Source organism: Pogoniulus pusillus, chromosome 9 (genome assembly GCF_015220805.1).
Source record: "Pogoniulus pusillus isolate bPogPus1 chromosome 9, bPogPus1.pri, whole genome shotgun sequence".
NCBI lineage: Eukaryota > Metazoa > Chordata > Aves > Piciformes > Lybiidae > Pogoniulus > Pogoniulus pusillus.
The window spans coordinates 14,763,514-14,782,487 of NC_087272.1; the positions used below are offsets into that span (position 1 = coordinate 14,763,514).

An 18,974-nucleotide genomic window follows, 5' to 3' on the forward strand; every position below is an offset into this window, starting at 1 on the left:
CACTGAGGCCTCACTATGGCACAACTACATCTTGTGTCTTTCCTTGCAAGCAACTATTTTGCAGCTACTTAGTTTCCAAGCACCTGATTTTGTAAACCAGTTATCAAACAGCTACAAATCTTAACTGCTGCCCTACTCTGAGAAATTTGTTTTCCATCTATATCCCTAACTGAAAGCTGCTTTAAGGACAAGTATTCATTGCTTGATCCCACTTTCACTCTTCTCTGAACAAAATCACCTTTTTACTTCAAGTTTTCAAGTTCTATTCAAATAAATGTCAGCTGTGATCCTGATATTCCACTGGACAGATTCCGAGCCCTGCTTTCAGTGTCTTTGAAAAGCAAGAGCAGCCATCGAGGCAAATCAGGTCAACAAGTAGCATCCTAAGAGAGAAAGGAACTCAGGAGAGTTAAGAGACCAGTTCCCATCTTTTTCTACATGTGCTAGCCACTTCCAGGTGAAAACTGGAGGAAAAAAACAACTTGTGGAAGTCAGGTGACAGACTGCACGTGGAATTAGCTATGAGGCTATCAGAATGCACTAAAATATAACACTCAGGAAGTAACACTGAAAAGCCTCACAAGTTTCTTAGAACTTGTCCTGGAGCTGTATTTTCCTGACACAGAAAAAGTGGATGCATAATTAAAACCAGTTTCTCTTCTTAGCACCAGGATAAATGTGCACTGAAGTGATTTAAACCCTAGCAGCAACTCTTAGGCGACCATTCAGTGAGGTGAGCACCAGAAAGAAAGAAAAAAAAAAAAAAGAAAAGAAAAATCAAACCAACAAAACTGTCACAGTCTAAGTTCACAGCCTTTTCCGGACATGAGCTTGGTGAACTTCAGTGCCTACTAGCTTTAAACCCTATGTAACTTGGGGATGATATCTTAGTAACAGCCCCTACAGAACACACAGTAACATTTTAATGGAATTAAGAGCTGAAACTCTTAAAGCAGCACCAGGATGCCAAACAGTTTTTGCATATTTTTGCATAGAATTTGGACCTCGTGCCAATTTTGTGAACTTATTAGTCCACAGCTAATGTTAGTTACCAAATGTTTAAGAAATACAAGCAGTACATGAAATCTTAGGAATACTAAGCTAAGCTGATCAGCCCATGAAATTGTACAAAACCTACACATCAGTCAGAAGACAGGAGTATTCTCAAAGACTGTCTTTCTGAAGTGTACATCAGAAAGGTCAGAATATATTACGTTCAAGCAGATATAAAACTCTATTAACAACTGACTTGGTAGCTGTACTACATGTATCAGTCCTGGAAACTTTCCACAGCCACTGTATCAGACCAAGTGAAATAGTTGCATTCCTTTCCTTTCATAAAGGACAAAGCTCTATCTATTTGCTCTCCAGTCTCAGAACTGCTCACCATCACACCCTGTTGACACTGAACAGTGCAAGTCTTATCCTATTCAGCATTAGGTCCTTGGCAAGAAAATATTCTATGCTGCAAACTCTCACAGTCTGTCAGGTAAGATACCATCACTACCACGAGTCTCATGCTAAAGAAAACTGCATATTAGATCAGTCTGAGTGGGCTCCTCTCCTGGGTCACACTTGAGCCTTGCACTATCCTTTCATTACTCCAGTCAAGAAAATAAAAATTGCTGTAGCCAGTTCCACTTAGAGCTTTTATCATATAGGTTAAGTACCCAATACCATATTCAGGTCAAGAGCATCACATCTAACCAAGAAATTACTTGGGACTACTTGCATGGACAAGGCAGCAAAACATGAAGACTATTCACAGCAACACATAAATAGCAGAATTCACTTCAGACACTTCAGTCTTTCCTAGAAAGGAATAGCTTTATCCAAAACATGTGTTGCTTTTGTATGAAAGCAAACAAATGACAACAATTAATTACTGGAGTATGGGAATCTATATTCATTACGAGTCTTAACTGCATAAAAGACTGAAGTGAAGACTACAGAGGACAAGAGGCAAACACTCAGCATTTTCAGTGGGCTTTAGCCATCCATAGTCCATGTTGTACATTTGCTTTACACTGTGGAATAACTGATTCACTAAAAAGAGACATCTTACATTGTTCACAGATCTTTAATTGCCTGCACATTTTTACAAGCAAGACCTTTATAACCTACAGTAATACTTTAATCAATGTTTTCCATTACATTAAGCAAACATCCTGGCCCCACTCATTCATGCCTGAACAACTACACATTTCTAGAGACTGTTTTTAAACCACATTCAAATGGCATTAAGACCACATGGTTCCTCCAAGAAGCTAAAGGTAGATATTGCCACAGTAATCAGAAGCATAGTCCCATAAGATTAAGTATTCCTGCAGGATATTTAGAAAGCCACTGTAAACAGCTATTGGACATCTGAAAGCAGATTCAGTATCTGCAAAAGCAGCATGTGTTCCATTACTCTGGCGTGGATAATTTGCAACTTCCTTTCCCCCTCTCAATTTGTCAGCAGTTAAGATGAGTACTTTTGAAGACTTTATTTCCCATAAATGCCCTGCAGCAAATTCACCAGTACTGTTTTTCATACTACTCTATTACCTCCTTAGTTGATCATTTAATCAATGTTTATAGAGAAATGTCATAAAATACTCTTTTCTTGTACCCCACAGATTCTCCTGTGCCAAGTAGTCAAACGAGGCAAAATGATTAATTTTATTGACATCTGAATTTTAGGAAAGAAACGGGACTGGGAAAACATCTAAACTCCACATATATATTGCAATACATTGTCAATACAGTTTAAATCTAGCAGAAAGACAGATGGCTTCCAAAATATACAGTGTATGAAATCCCAGACAAGGCAGTCCTTCTCAACTTTTTTTCATGAAGCTGAATTTCAATCATCCTTTAGCAATATAAATACCATAACATAGATTATACCCTTAAGGATTGTAAGCAACACAGTAAAGTGACAGTCTTCAGGATCATTAATTCCAAATAGGAAAATGAGAAGTCATTTTATTGGCATAGGCCTGAAGACATGTTGTCTTCACCTGAAGTAAGGATCAAGTTTACTGTGTGATTCTGTTTCTGAAGAGGTCTTAACTTCAGGATTAATCCAGCTCAATGTTTGGTCTTTCAAAATGGTGTGGTAGAGCACTTTCATCTTACATTAACGATTTAGTCATTTCAAGGCTCCCGGTACCTCACAGACTGGTTTAGGTTGGAAGTGACCTCAAAAACAATCCAGTTCCAACTCCCCGCCATAGGCAGGGACACCTCCCACTAGAAAATGTTGCTCAAGGCCTCATCCAGCCTGGCCTTGAACATCTTCAGGGAGAGAGCACCCACAACCTCCCTGGGCAACTGACACAGCTCACAGATCTTCATAAATCACCTCTCACAGCTACATGTACACAGATGCAAAATGCCAGAAGGAAGGATTCCACAAGGCAATTAGAGCAACAAATCCATCTCATTTGGTCATTTTTCCCCATAGCAGTATCTCCTGAAGACTGCATTACAAGACCTGTCTGCACACAGGTGTCATACCAGCATGCAATGTCACATCCTTCACATCCAGGAACTGATCAGCTTCCCTTGTGCCCTTCTGCTGAAGTCCACCTGCAAGCACTGTCATGCTAGAGTGCCACAAACCACTTTTGACAAAAGCCCTGTTGTCTCACACTCCAGACCATTGTTACTAAGACAATAGTACTACAGTGCCTCCAAATTACCATGTATGACCTCAGCCTTCGGTTCCTCCCCTGAGTAGACAGTAGCAGGAAGACTCCAACTGTGTAGTTTTAAAATCAAAGCAAGAATACTAACAATATTCACAAGTTTTCTGTTTTATACAGCAACCGTTAAATATTTTATGCAAAGTATTTGGAATACTCACTTAAGAACATTCTCCAATGATTTAACAAGCCTCTGGATATCAGATTCCTGGAATGCCTCTTTGAATCTAAGCTTCCTTCTAGAACACCAGTTGTCCAAGACTCTTTGGGAATTCAGTAAATCTCTCCAACAAACACTATGCATAAGCAGCAACTTTTAGAGCAGTGCAATTCCTCTGAGTGAAGGCAAAATGCTTTGAGCATTTGAAAATCTTAAGGGGCAAAAATATTATAAACTCTAATAATTTCACTATTTGATATACAATGCTTTCTTTGCAAGGCAATCAAACAGAAAGGCAGTTCCAAGATGGGCAAACCACCATTTCTGTAACTTAATGTTCACTCTGCAGTAGTTCTACCCATAAACTACCTTGCATATTTTTTTCAAGTCCTGACAAAAGGTTTAGCTGTCCTGTGGGAAGGGGTCATACAATAGTCCCTTCATGAATTTCAGTCTAACTATATGTCATAACAGAAGCTAATAGGCTAATGAATTCTTCCCAAGTGGTGAGGAATAACAGCAAGGTGAGCAGTATTTTGACACTTTGGAGACATTTTAAAAACAGTGATCCCTATGTTAAGGGCAGAACCTGTATCTTGCAAAACATGCTGGCTTAGAAAACTTATTTTGTTGCTTACTGTCTCAAGTGCAAAGAGGGTAATAATGGAGGAAAACAAACAAACAAACCAAGCAAGCAAGCAAAAAAAAAAAAACCAAGACCAAGTTCCACAGAAGTTCTCCAGCCAAGAAGAAACAAATGTACCTTGACACCACCATTACAGACACTTTGTAGCACTGAGACAGTGAATTCATCATGCCACAGAATCTTTGCAGGAATTTTATAACTCACCCAGAAGCAGCCAGTAAAAACACATCAAGTAATTGCTGATGGATCCTTACCACTGCATGCACTAGAAGCACTTAAAAAAACCTTTTACAGTTTTGCTAACAAACTCACTGCAAATACTAAGGAAAAGGCTTCTTTACCTGTGCTCCATGTACTAACGGTTTTATAGAATCAACTATACGGACCAAAAGAGTATCACAGTACGGCACATATCAAATCCAGTCACTGATGATCTTGCCTTCTCTGCTAGTCTGAGGCTAGCGAGAACGTTTTGGTGAAAAGGACTAGATTACAGGCTGTGAAAGGAAAGCAATGGTGAGGTCTACTTCACTCATAGGCTTGCTGAGATTCAAAACATAGATAAGGCACTCAGTCCTGCTGGGGAGCTTCAAGCTGCATCTCTCTCTCTCTAGCCTCCCTGACTAACCCACTTCACTTCCTAATCCCCTGGCCGAACCTCCATTCTTCCTTGGGACTGGGATAAGGTTGAGAGAGGCAGGGGGAAGGTGGAAGGCTGGATGGAAGCCCCTCCTGGGGACTCAGGTTTCTGGGAGGGGAGTTGTGTTTCTGTATTACCTTTTACCTTGTGTATTTCTGTATATAACTATATATACTGTAAATATCTACTTGTATATTGAGCTAAGCTGTAAAAATAAGCTTCAATTTTCAGAGCTGGATGAGTATTAGTCTGGGTGATTTCCAAAGTGGGGGGGAGGGTGGGCAAAGTTTCATCATTTCTTTGATTATGGAAATTAGTTCTAAATAATCTGAAATTATTGCTTACATTGTATATCAAAACTGATACACTACATAATCTACCATCTTGATAGTACTGCTCCATCACCTTCCAAGAGTACCACAGAGTCTGTAGACAAACCACCCAAAGCAACACTATCCATGCTGCCCTTCCAAATCTTGAAATCATCTCACAATCATCTTGCATCCTTTCATCCTATCACCTATGAACACAAAGGCCTATTTCTGCATCATCTGCTGGTTTCTATGAAATTTTTGGAAGACTAACGAAGGCAAGTATTTTTAAAGCAAGCAAACTCAATCCTCCTTTTACAAGTCACTTTTCAGACTCTTACTGTCACCCTTCTCCCATTTAATTTGTGGTTTTAGCCAGCAGTTTCAAAGCCAGATTGCAGTAATTGCTTCCATTATGTTACACACAAAACTCCAGTTATTGACTGGAATCAAGCTTACTCTTCATTCATTGTTGCCACAGTAGGCTGTTAATGGGACCTACTATATCAATGATCTCTTCCCACAGCACTGCTGCATAATTAACTACATTTGGTAAGTTCTGTAGAATATTCTCCATACCTTTTGCCTCACACACATGCAATGAAGTCCATCACATGCCTTGTAAAACAAAGAAGTGGAATAAACAGATGTATTTTGGTGTTTTCTCCAAATTTCTTTCCTTCTGCTTTTGGTGATTTTAACTAATGATACAAGTATTGCAATAAAGCAAAGGCAAAACCTTCTTAAAAGATTTACACATTTATTTGAAGCAGTTTTCTTGCTGGGAAGCAGCTCCATGGAGAAAGACCTCAGAGTCCTAGTGGACAGCAATGTGCCCTTGTGGCCAAGAGGGTTAATGGCATCCTGTGATGCATTAAGAAAACCATGTCCAGCATGTGTAGGGAGGTTTTCCTCCGCCTCTTCTCTTCCCTGGTGAGACTAAATCTGGAATACCATATCCAGTTTTGGGCTCCCCAACTCAAGAGACAAGGATTTGCTGGAGAGAGTCCAACAGAAAACTACAAGGATCACTGCAAAACTTGAACATTTCTCCTATGAAGTAAGAGACCTGAGGCTGTTAAATCTCGAGAAGGTTGAGAGATCTCATCCATGTCAATAAAAATCTGAGGGGTGGGTGTCAAGACGAAGGTGCCAGGCTCTTTTTGGTGGTGCCCAGTGATAGGACAAGAAACAATCGGTATAAGCTAGAACACAGGAGGTTCCTTCTCAACACAATGAGACACTTCTTAACAGTGAAGGTGGCAGAGTGCTGGAACAGGCTGCCCAGAGAGGTTGTGGAGTCTCCCTCCCTGTAGTCTTTAAAAACCTGTCCGGATGCATTCTTGTGTGGCTTGCCCTAGGTGATCCTGCTTTGGTGGGAGGGGTTGGACTCAATCTCTATACCTTCCAACCCCTAACACTCTGTGCTTCTGTAATTTTAAGTCCCTAAGAAAACAGATGTTGTTATTTGGATTTTTGAATATCATCTTTTGTTACCTGGATCACATATAGACTAAGTCTTACATTCACAATCTTAACCGTGGTTCCTAAAAATTAAGCTTTCCTTTCCATGTTTGATAAAAGACAGAATGATGAGAAGATCACTTTACCCAAGTTCTATGTGGGAAGAACCAGAACTGATACTAAGTTCAAGGAATGATCTGAGTATAAAAAAACAGAAGTTCCCACTTAGAAAAAAATGTAATACTAAACGCACTGAGAAAATCCATAAAAGTTAAAGACATCCTAACTGAAAAGCTTTTTATGTTCCAGACACATTTAAAAAGATTGAAGTGTTCAATTTTATTTGAAAATGCTTTGACTTTAGGCTGCAGCACAGGCACTGAAGATATATAACTCCTGTAAACAATGCTACCCTATAACTACTACCACTACTAGAAAGCTTCAAAGAACTAATGAGATATTGCCCCATACTGCATAGAAAGGTTAACAATCCTCCTAACTAAAATGACATATAGAGCAGCCCCAAAAGCAAAGACTTCCTCTAGCAAAGACAGTTTTATTGAAAGCAGCCAAAACTAAACTTTCATATTCAGATTTTAAATAAGAGATTTTTTACGCCAATCTCTCAAAGTCAGTTTTTCAGATGCAAATTCAGCAAAGCTTGTATTATACACCATGAAAAATAATTATCATTAAACCTGCCTGCTAGTTTAAAATAGTTGGCTATTAAGAACAAACATATTAACAATTACACAGTTGCACAAACCATAGCTGGTGAAGTCTCAATAAAAAACGTGTCAGACACTTACCAATACACACATCTATCTTCCCCTTGATAGCAGCCTCATGCAAAGGAGTGTAGTTCCAATTGTCTCTTGCATTTGGGTCTGCCCCCTGACACAGTAACAGACTAACTACTTCAGCATGACCGAAGGAGCAGGCGTTGTGAAGGGGTATCAGCCCTCCATCATCACGAGCATGAACGTTAGCTCCTGTCTGTAGTAAATGCTCTACAACATCCTTCCTTCCAAAACCTGTAAGAGAACATACTTCAGTCAGTTTGTTTGGTAAAACAATATGATTTAACATTTAAAATTGTTCACTCTTAGTCTAGTGTATCCAACGATATTACTCATGTCTCTGTTCTTCTTGGTTCAATTCACCATAAACTGAGACCACATTCACCTGCTGAAACAACCACATTCAACAACAAGATTCACTTAACACTCATGACAGAGAACAGTGTTTTATTACAATTAGCCTGACTGGCTGATACTCCATCACATGAAGGAGTTGTACAATAGGCTTGACATTGTTTTTCAAAAAGCCTTTTACGACTTTTAAGCCTTTAGTATAATCTATATGTACCTAAAGCAAGCTGCTTACTTATTATCTCTTGATATAGATCTTCACTATGGAGAGGATCTCATTTTAACAAACACTGAAGGACACTGTCAGTGCTCAAGCAGAACAAACTTTCTTCAAACCAAAAAAGAAAAGTCCAAACTGCCTTCAACTGACAAACTGACAGACTAAGAAGTTACACATAAAGAGGACTGAGACCTCAATAATGCCTCAGGAAGGTCTCAGACTAGGAATGCAGCCACAAGAGAAACCACTTCCATAAAGCCATCATTAAACTAATACTATTCAAAATCCTGCATCAACATGCCAGGCCCTGACACCTTCAGTATGGCATCTTTTACGTCTGAGTTGCAGTCCCTGGATAGGACCTCCATTCCAAGGAGCTAAGCCTTCTTTCTGCCAGAGCAGTGCACTAGTTACAGCCATGTGGCACAGATTTAACATGTTTTGCACTTGCAGTCCATAAGGTGAGATCTCTAAGCCAGATCCAGCATCCACACCAGCTTATCCAGTTAATGTCATAACTGGACAATCAAGCAGCAGACTACCATTCTGCAGGAATTTACTCAACAAAACACAGAGTGCTTCAATGCTCTTGTGAAGGGCAAGTCTTCTAGAAGCTGATTAATGCTACAGAGTTAAACAGACAGGCACAAAACAGAAAGTCCCTTTACAGAGCTTACCATGGTTTGAGAGTTTCTATGACAGCTTAACAATATCTTTACTTCTGCACAAGGAAGCATTCTTCCCTGAGATACATGCAAGAGTGTGGAAGAACAGTCTGCAGAAGACATCATGGATACATAGGCAGATGCCCACATCTAGTAGAGGTTGCAGCAGCTCACATCTCAGACTTGTATGGCCACAGAGCTCAAGGGCTCCAGCTGACAAGTACAATTTGGTTACTTTTGGATAGCTGTAAGGATTCCCCAATCACCACTCTACAGAGCCCTCAACTGCTTGCAGCACAGACACTGGACCACTATAAATTACAAGTTAGTACACTGAGCAGACACCAAAGCAGGTTTTCTCTAATACACAGGGCTAAACAACAGTTCAGCAGCTGCTTCACAATCTGCTGAGCCATACCAGCTGCAGGGAGGAGCCTGCAACCAACTCAGCAACCCAGTTTTAGTCTATCACTGCAGAGGAGACAAAGCTTTCTGGTACATTATATACTGATCACTTCAGGTTACAAACAGCACTACAGAAATGGAAGCTTGCAAATCAAAACCGCTATTATTAAAAGTGCTATTTATTTATCATGACAAAACTGCTACCAAAAGACACATTTCTCTTAACTAAACTGTCAGTAAGGCCAGTGGTACTGTAAATCACTGCAACTTCTATCATCAAAACTGATTTGTTTGTTTGTTACTGTTATAAAACAGTCAGGGAACATCACCTTTAAGTCTTCAAATAGAAAATGACAGTTTAAATGGGTACAACAGCTAATACAGATATCTGGTCCCACAGTAAAGCTATGGGGCCTGGGACACAAATGGCAAGCAGCAAGCCCTCAAATTCCTACACTTATATTGTTCATTTGATTAGCAAAAGAACACTGAGCAAGACAAGAGCCATAAAAGGATGTTTTCAACTAAACAGTAAACCAACAGATTTTATTAGCCTTTAGTTTTTATAGATTGAACTACTAAAACCAGTGCTGCAACAGCAAGACAGCAAGAGAGTTTGCTCTGCATGTATTTTTTGTCTCTTGAGGAAAAAGAATCTGGCAGTGCCTGAACACTCATATTCCCTTTCAAACCATCGAGTGTGACTTTCAAGACTACATACATACTTCAAGGTATTGCTGAACACAGAGCTATTGACAAAGGTATCTTTGGAAATGTCAGCAGTAAAAACTTCACAGTTTTTGGTGAATTAGCTCTTCTGTTCAGTCCTCAAGAAGCACAGTAAATGTTATTATGACTTTATCCCATCATCTCAATCAGTTATGGAAATGGCTTCCATGCCCACTAGCAAATCTCTAAAAAGATGAATTGACAAAGTGCCAGAAAGCCTTTAAAATGATCACACGACCCAATCTGACAAAGTAATGGTAATTACTGAAACTCTTGCAGCATCAGGGTCACCTTTTGTCAAAAACAAGACACATGCCAAGCTATTTGTGACACATGAAGCACATCATTTGGTTTAAACCGAACAAACTGATGTGATGTCATTTAACATTACTTTAAAAATTTGAATTGTTTACATTTCCAGTGCAACTTCAATTTACAAAGTCTAAGCAGGGATCCTCAAACCACAGCCCATGGGCAAGATACGGCCCTCAATGCGGCCCGCCGGTATTTACAGAACACACACACCACCACCACCACCCCCGGGGGCTGGGGGGGAAACCAAGCAGCTGCTTCCTGCCACTTAATCCGCTTGCCAGCTTCCACAGCCCCCAAGCACCCGCCGGGACTGGGCTGCAACCAAACTATAGTCCGACCCCAACACTACTGGGCTGGAGCCAAACTACAGTCCGGCCCCCGACAGTGTCTGAGGGACAGTGAACCGGCCCCCTGTTTAAAAAGCTTGACGACCCCTGGTCTAAAGGAAGAAGTCCCCTGAAAGAACCTGTAATAAAAGATCCCAAAAGACCATCAAACTGAATGTTTCTATGGAAAACATCCAAACTCTGGGTAACTATGGAGAAGAGACACATTTAGAAGCCCAGCATACAAGTTCGTATTGATATGATTCACCTGCCAGCTTTCAAAGCACACTCATGGGCTGGGTCCCTTATGACCTCGTGCTAATTCCACACAAGTAAAATGCACAAGCTATGGCCTCTTTTTAGCTTCTTACAACTTAGAAGTTTCAGGGGACAGACTGTACGTCAGAAAACATTGTCCAAGAGACAAAGGAAGCAGCAATATCATTACAAAAAGGTAGTAATAACAGGACATCTGAAAATAAAGGGTGAAACACTTATCAGTCAAACCAAAGAAAATGCAAACGTTCAGAGTGAGTGACAGGCTCTTCATCTCTTCAGTCATCTCAGAAAAAGAGTCGAAGACTGAAGCCTGGGAAAAAAAAGAGATGGACGTGGCTATGATAGCTTTACACAAATCAAGAGAAAGTCAGACACGTCAGAGAAATACAATTTAACTACTTCTATTCTTGCCTTTTTCCAAATTATACCTGCCACTTTAGATGGAAAATGAGGGAGAAATGCTTTAGGCAGTAAATTGGCAGCTTCAAAATTAAGCTAAATAAAGCTTTCAAATGTCTTCAGACATGACAGCACATAGAGACACCACCAAATGCTTACTAATACTGCCAAGACAACCAGTCCTAGTCCCCCTTCACATGCTACAGTGAGCCCACAGGCTTGTCCTGTCCCATCTCTTTTTGAGGCATTGAACCTAAAGAACAAAAATGAAGAGGGTGAGAAGGTTGAACGACTAATGAAGGAAACAACAGGATTGTCAGCCAATACCCTCTTGCATGAGGGTTTGGGCTTTCATGTTAAACCTGTGTTCAGTTTGTGCTTGTCACAAGCTTTCACATGGTAACTAACAGTTTACAGACACTTACTCAAAACTCCTAGAAGCCACATATGTTACTGCACAATTTCATGATTCATTTTCAGAAAGTTTGGTAAGAAAACAACCACCAAATAAACAAATGGACTTCACACTACAATCAGAAGAATGCTTTCCCCAGTGGGTCAAATACATGAAGTCGTCAGTTTGATCAGTTTAAGTACAGCTGTAGTGTTTCACCCACTGTCCAATTAATGTCATTCAATGACAACACAGCATGAACCCTTCAAAATGCCAATGCCAAACTTCTGTAAAGCTGCTGGTATGTTTTTATCACATGGAAGACTTCCAACTCTCAAAAGGTGCTTTTCTCCCCCTTTCACATACTTGCTCTTAAGAACACTTTTACTCCAAAACAAGTTCAATTTTACAGCATTGTGTAATTGCAGGTTAAGTGGAAGTGTTATTGAAGGAATTACTGTGACCTTAGGCAAAGCAGAAAAGATGCTCTTACTAAACATAATCTCACTCGCTAGAGTATTAAACAGCTCATATGAGAATACAAGCCCTTGAAGTGGAGAAGCATACATCCTACAGACAAAACCTTTTAAGAATGGTTTTAAATTGTAAGCAGAGAGTGGAAGAAGTTCAAGCTAAGTCACTACACATCTCTTTGATTTAGTGCTGCACGTTCTGGGACAAGATTTTTCTCCAAGAGAGATCTTTCAGAAGTCCTTCTCCCACTTCACCAGACAGAACACAACTAAACTAAGTGATTTAAGTAAACTGAAGAGCCTTCAAGCTAGAAAAAAGGCACCCAATTTATTATTACTGAATGTCTGAGGCTTTTCATTTATATCCTCTTGTAAAATATTTAAAAGGATTTTAAATGGGAAGGAGATACAACACACTGCAAGACCATTCAAAAGAGCAATTTACCAGGTTGCTTTCTTTATGACTGGAACTTCCTAGGAAGTAATACACTTGTGACACTAACAGAGTTTATGTACTACAAACATACAAAAGAATGAATCCCAAAGTTGAGGACAGTAATCTATCAATTCACCTCTTTACATGCAAAAGTCTGCATTTTGCCATGTATAAGCCTGTAAAGTTACCAGCATGTTTCCTAATTGACTACACAATCTGCACTCTTCATTCTACCCATTTGAATCCAGCTGAAAATTGCTACTACTCCGGCTTTAAGTTGCACAAGGTAGAATTAACCAGTGACTTACATTCTTACATTTACAAACTGTTTGTATATGCCTACGGTCAGACATCTTTTCTACAGCAAGGACATATCAGACAACCACAAAAAAATGTGTTGGAATAGTTTAATAATGGTATTTCTAACAAGGCTTTCCAGCCAGGGCAATTTAAACTAACCTGCAGTAAATTGTACCACAAGTGAAGGGGTCAAATCAGGTGTCTCTGCATAGAGTTGTAGTAAAGTTACCAACTACTTCTTGCTGTTTCCTGGCTCTTACTCAAGAAACACTCACTAACTAGTTACATTAGTTCTGACTACTCAGTTCCTTACTTCACTTACACATGTTGAAGCACCTCACACCTTTCACATCTTGCAAGTTGACAAATCAACCTGATCAGCTCCTATTCCAACCTAAGTGAGATCCCTTTGCTTTCAGTATTAAGTTGTGTACTCCAGAAATACTCCAAATAATAGCTGTATATTAAATTCCATAAAAAGATTTTGTCTCCCAGCAGTTCTTAGTAACATCAAAAGTGGTATCAGAAGCATGCTTACAGAAAACTACCTTCCCCAAACACCTTTTTGGCATTACTATAGAGTCAAGCAGAAAGAAAATAGAGAATATCACTAATGCTCTTACAAGTCACCATCAATCAAGTTTCTCTGTACCTGAGTTTTGGCTGATACCAGCAAGAGCTCTTCACATTAAGTCACAGTTCAGCAATTACAATTAGCACTCTCTATATTCTTAGGTTAAACACTAGAAAGAGAGTAACTGTGAAAGTAAAAGAATGTGCCACCTAAGAGCTTGGAGGTCAACTTTTTGATTAAAAAAAAACACATCAAAAACCAGCACAACTTAAACTTCTCATTAAGAGGACATGGAACTGGACAAGCTTATGGCTGTGATATAGAGAAATCAGCTAGGACTCAGCTAATTTCTATCAGGTCCATCCATCTAGCTGTTTCTGAAAAAAAAAAAAAATCGCTATTACTAATGCTTTAACAGTAACCTTGTTTCAGGAAAGAAGGAGCAAGTATCTTACAAAGCCAGCTGCAGGAAATTCAGTCAAAAAGTCAAAGGAATCCTGCCCATTCAGGCATATTAAAGGCAGAAAAGCTTAGGAAGCCAATCTTGAATTAGTAAAGGAGGACGATACACAAAAAAAGAGAACCATGAAAGTGTCACTGCCAACGCGCTTCAAACACAATAGACCAATAGAGGTATATCTTTGACATCCTACAAACCACATAATTGACAGAAAATACAAAAGCTGAGAGGAAAATCTCACACTCCTCCATGCAAGGTATACCTGAAATGTGACACATTTTCACACAGACTGAAGTTATCCAACCATTTAAGATGTCAACAGCATCCTTAAAGAAAAAGGCAACAACAATCTCTTGCATACACACAGAACCACCTATTTATTTGGCTGTGCTGGCTAAAAAGGTATTTTGTCAACTACTTGATGGCATCACCCAATGCAGGATTATTAAGCTAGTTTACAACAAAATACAGCTCAGGCATACAATCTTTCAGTAAGTGAGGGACATGTAAGACAGTAAAGGTGTTCATAATCTGGTTAAGTCAACAGAGACATCTAAAATGTCTCTGAAGGAAGAAAAGTCAACACATCTTTAGACCAAAGGAGTGCAGTGGAAAGGCAGAGGAATGGAATAGTTGTCTCATTCAATGTACTTAGAACTATTAAGCAGAACACAGCATATTTTGGTGAAGAAGGTGAAAAGCACAAGAGGAAGCAAGTTATTCTTAATGCAAGTCAGCAATTCAGTTATTTAGTGAACTCCTTACTGCAGGATGAGCTTCTACTAAGATGGAGAAACTGGACTTTGCTCAGAGTTGCTGAGCTACAAACTGTAGGATAAAGTACTAAGATTAAGTGCATGTTATAACTCTCCCCTACAAATCGGCTTTCAGTCACCAGTATGGAGAAGAAAAAACTTTGCTCATGCCTCGCTCAGTTGCTTTTTAGATTTTTGTTGTTGGTTTGGTTTTTTGTTTGTTTCTTACTTATAAGCAAGCAAGTTTTCATTGAAAAAAACTTGAAAGCAAAAAGCTATAAATACATTAATACTTCCACCTTGTTTACTTTGTTCCTGTTTTGTTTTGTGGAGGGCACGTGTTTGTGTTTTTTATTTGTTTTGGTTTGGGGAGGGAAGGGGAAGTGTGTTTCATTGTGTTTTGTTAGTTTGTTTGTTTTTTTGAAGTTACTCATCACTTCTAAGTCTTTAGAAACTGCGTCTTACTCCAGGTTCTGGGTGCTGCTGGATAATACCCAAAGCTTGCACTGGTACTAGCAACAGTAATCCACACAGCACTTGAGGTGCTACTGAGTGTTCTCTTTCCAAGCATGTGTATTTCTATGGAAGAATCCTTCAAAGAAGTCTCACAAAGAAAAAGCTGAACACTCTACATCCTGAAAGACATTCTGCATTTCAACAGTGGCTTTGCTAGAATAACTGTCCAGTCAGAGGAGAAAAGGAAAATAAATCTTTGTTCAAATTCATCCAGCTTTCTATAGAGGTCTCCATCCCCCTGATATGACCTCAATATTAATTGCTGCCTTATTAATAGCCAATCAAAGGAGGTCAGACTTATTCAGCACACTAGCTGACATTTCAACACAGAGCTGAAGAAATTATTTCCCCTCATTCAGATCAGTTGACAAATCAGATACCTTAGATAGAGAAATCTAGGTAACAGTGTTGCTTCAACTTGACACTGAAGCAGATTTTATCTGGAAATAGATAATGTACAGATGACTCCAACTTCCAGAACCAGATTTAGATCCGTATTCAGCTTTTTAAATATCTGATTGAGATTTCAGTTCTCACTTTATCCTCAGCTTAGATATGTCCTAAGAATTCTGAATGCTCTCAGAACCAACCAAACCTTAAGGAAACTTGAATTAACATGTTTTCTACAAGAAACTAGAGTTAGGGAAGAAGTCCTTCCCTATTACAGTAAAAGTAATTTAACTGCCTGGCATTGCTGCCAAAAAAAATAGGAACCTGCTAGGTTTGAGAACTTCATCTGCTGTTTTCCTCATGATACAAGGAATCACCTCCCACTGTTATTAAAGTTATAACTTACTGACATTATCAACTTTCAGTACCTTATTCTCTTACAAAGGTTTTGTCTGTTTCTTCTCTAATCAAAGTAGAAGTTACCACTGCAGCATCAGTATTACAGTTTGTACTAGCACTGAAGTTATGACTTGAGATCTCAGAGTTTAAGAGGAAGCAGCAAGGTCTAATTTAAAATTTGAATTTAAATGAGCAGAACTGACTCAAATGATAAACCTTCCAAAACCTTAAGCACTTCACTCGCACTTCACTCACACAAGCAACTCTACTAGCACTGTGTTCTAGCATTCACTAAAATTAAGTTCATCTCTGCATCCTAGGAGATAACCATGTTTCAAACTCCACTTGCATATGGTCATGCTTTAACGGTAAGTACCAGGGATGAGAGAAGAATGAAAAGCAAAGAGCTCAGGCCCAAAAGTTCCCATGGGGCATTGTGAAATGCCACTTGCATTTTGAAAATTAAAACAAGCCCATACAGTCTCACAGAGTATTATCTGACTGATAAACTGAATATCAATCTTCAGAGTATCAGGCAACACTTTTAAACCAAAGCAGAGTAGATTCAGACTAGACTTTAAAGAGTTCTTTACTATGACAGTGATAAGACACTAGAACAGGTCGTCTAGAGTAGCTGTGGATGCCTAATCCTTGGAAGAGTTTAATACTAGGCTGGATGAGGCTGTGAGCAAGGTGCTCTAGTGGGAGGTCATTCCAGCCCATGGTAGGGGGGCTGGAACTATATGATCTTTAAAGTCCCTTCCAAGTCGAGCTGTTCTATGATTCTATGACAAAATGTTCCTTTTCATTACCTATTTCAATAGAGTGCTTGAGAGACATACATCTGAATCTAAATACCAAGCACTCAGTATAGCCTTCTTAATTACCTTTATTTATGTGCACCACTTCAATCTCAGACAAGATCTGTGCCCCTTACAACATAAGGTCCAATCCTATAACACTGGCACGTGTCAGAGAGCCCTCAGCTTAACCACAGACCTAGCAATTGTGCAACTTTTGAGTTAGGAATGATGATTAAAAGCATGTTCCTCGTTTTACTTTTACCATGAACTCTGCATGTCCTGTGCCCTCAACGAAGACCACAGCCCGTATAAAACATTCTCTCTGTGGACTACACTAACCTGCAGTAGCTATACTTGATAGAAGTTTATGTTTACTTCCTGTTAAACTGTTGGGACTTCACTGTTAACTGCTTGTATGACATTACTGCTGATCACAACTACGTTTACCACCTACACTAAGAGCCACACTGTCTTTCCAGAGCCCACTTAGACCACAGAATATACAGAGATCAATCAGCAGCTACACAGAGTTAGGAAGTATAAGGCATCAGCATTGACACCCATCAAGTCAACACGCAGCGCAGTGCTTCTCGATAGTCACAACACACGTGAAACGTTTAACCTCAAGCTAACTCTGCGCTGAATTCCAGTTTCTCACCTCTTAAGCACAAGTTTGCAGCAGCCTGTGTGCCAAATACAGAAAAAAATTGTCGGCACTTCTAGATCATACGACCTCCTTCACAATCCCCTCTCCCACTTGTTTCACTCAAGGGAATGGTCTTCTCCCACTGTACGAGTTAGAAACGGGAGGCATAAGAGCCATCCCCACGCAACCTGTAGCAAAACACTGCCAAGGGAAATATTCTCACACTGCTCTCAGCTTACGCATGAGTTTTCCCGACGCACCGAGATGCTGAAGGATCACTCCCCGAATCTAGAAAGCCAACTCGGAAGCCGCACTCTCCCTGCCCCGCCGTACTCGCTGTCACTACTCTCGTTGGGTACGGGAAGCCAGACCAGTCTTGGCCCCTCCCCGGTCCCGGTACCTACCGGCGGCGAAGTGGAGCGGCGTGGACTTGCGGCCCGCCATGTCTTTGGCGTTCACGTTGCCTGTGTCCACCAGGCGCTTCACGCGTGTCACGTCCCCATTGCGGCAGGCCTCCAGCAGCTCGCGGAAGGCCCCACTCGAGGCTCCCGGGCCTGCCGCCTCGGGACTCTCCGCCGCCGGACTGGAAGCGACTGACGACGACGCAGATGAGGAGGACGAGGAGGAAGAACTGCTGGAGCTACTGCCCGAGGCCGGCGGCGGGCCTGGGGCAGCGCCACTCGCACCCTCCGAGCACTCCGGGATCGGAGGCCGCTCCGCGTCGGGGGGAGCCTCGCCTTCGGGGCCGGCCAGGCTGTGGCGCTGCGCGGCGGGGACAACCTCGGCAGGTGACAGGCTGGGGCTGCGCGGCGGCGAGGCGGCGGCCGGCGGGGAGGCTGGCCCGGGCGGCGGATGATGGTGGTGGTGGTGGTGGTGCTGGGAACGACGCGGCGGCGGCGCCGCCATCTTCACCCTCCCCCTCCGCCCCCCTCTCGGCCTCCGTCACTGCAGCAACGGCGGCAACACCCTCCCACACTTCCGCCGTCCCCGGCCAATCGCAATGCGCGGCGCCCGGGCGTGACGCACCGGTAGGATCTGCGAGGCGGAGCAGCAACTCACACCTGCCCCCTGGAGGCCACAGCGGGGAAGAGGCGCTGCCTAGGCTGAGCGGGCCCTCTAGCGGAGGGTGGGAGGCAGTGCTCCTCTCCAGAGCGGAGCCCGCCGTGGGCAGCCCTCCGGCTCCCCGCTCGGAGGTGCCACACAAGCCGGCTTTGGAGTAAGGGTGGTGGCAGAGGAAAATGAGTTACCTGGGTTAAAGAACCAGCTCTTGGCCCAGCGCTTCCCACCGCTGCTGCCCTGCCGGCGTTCTGCCCGCCCCGCTGCTGTTTTCGGTTACGCGCTGCCCAAAGCTGGAAAATAACAGCGAGAGCGAGCTGAGGGAGAAACCCAGGTGAAGTCCGGCAGTTCTTCAAGTTTGTGAGTGGAG

General features: G+C 41.4%; 1 protein-coding gene across 1 annotated transcript in view; it reads right to left on the reverse strand.

Annotated features, from left to right (window-relative positions):
- The window catches only part of TNKS (tankyrase), a 128,679-nt gene extending 110,197 nt beyond the window's left edge, over positions 1-18,482 (reverse strand). The window contains exons 1-2 of the mRNA XM_064148605.1: positions 17,953-18,482; positions 7,723-7,947 (exon numbers count right to left, since the gene is read on the reverse strand). Of these exons, the coding sequence (XP_064004675.1) occupies positions 7,723-7,947; positions 17,953-18,454 (727 nt within the window). The 5' untranslated portion in view covers positions 18,455-18,482. The remainder of the gene's footprint in view (positions 1-7,722; positions 7,948-17,952) is intronic.
- Positions 18,483-18,974: the final 492 nt, after the last annotated feature.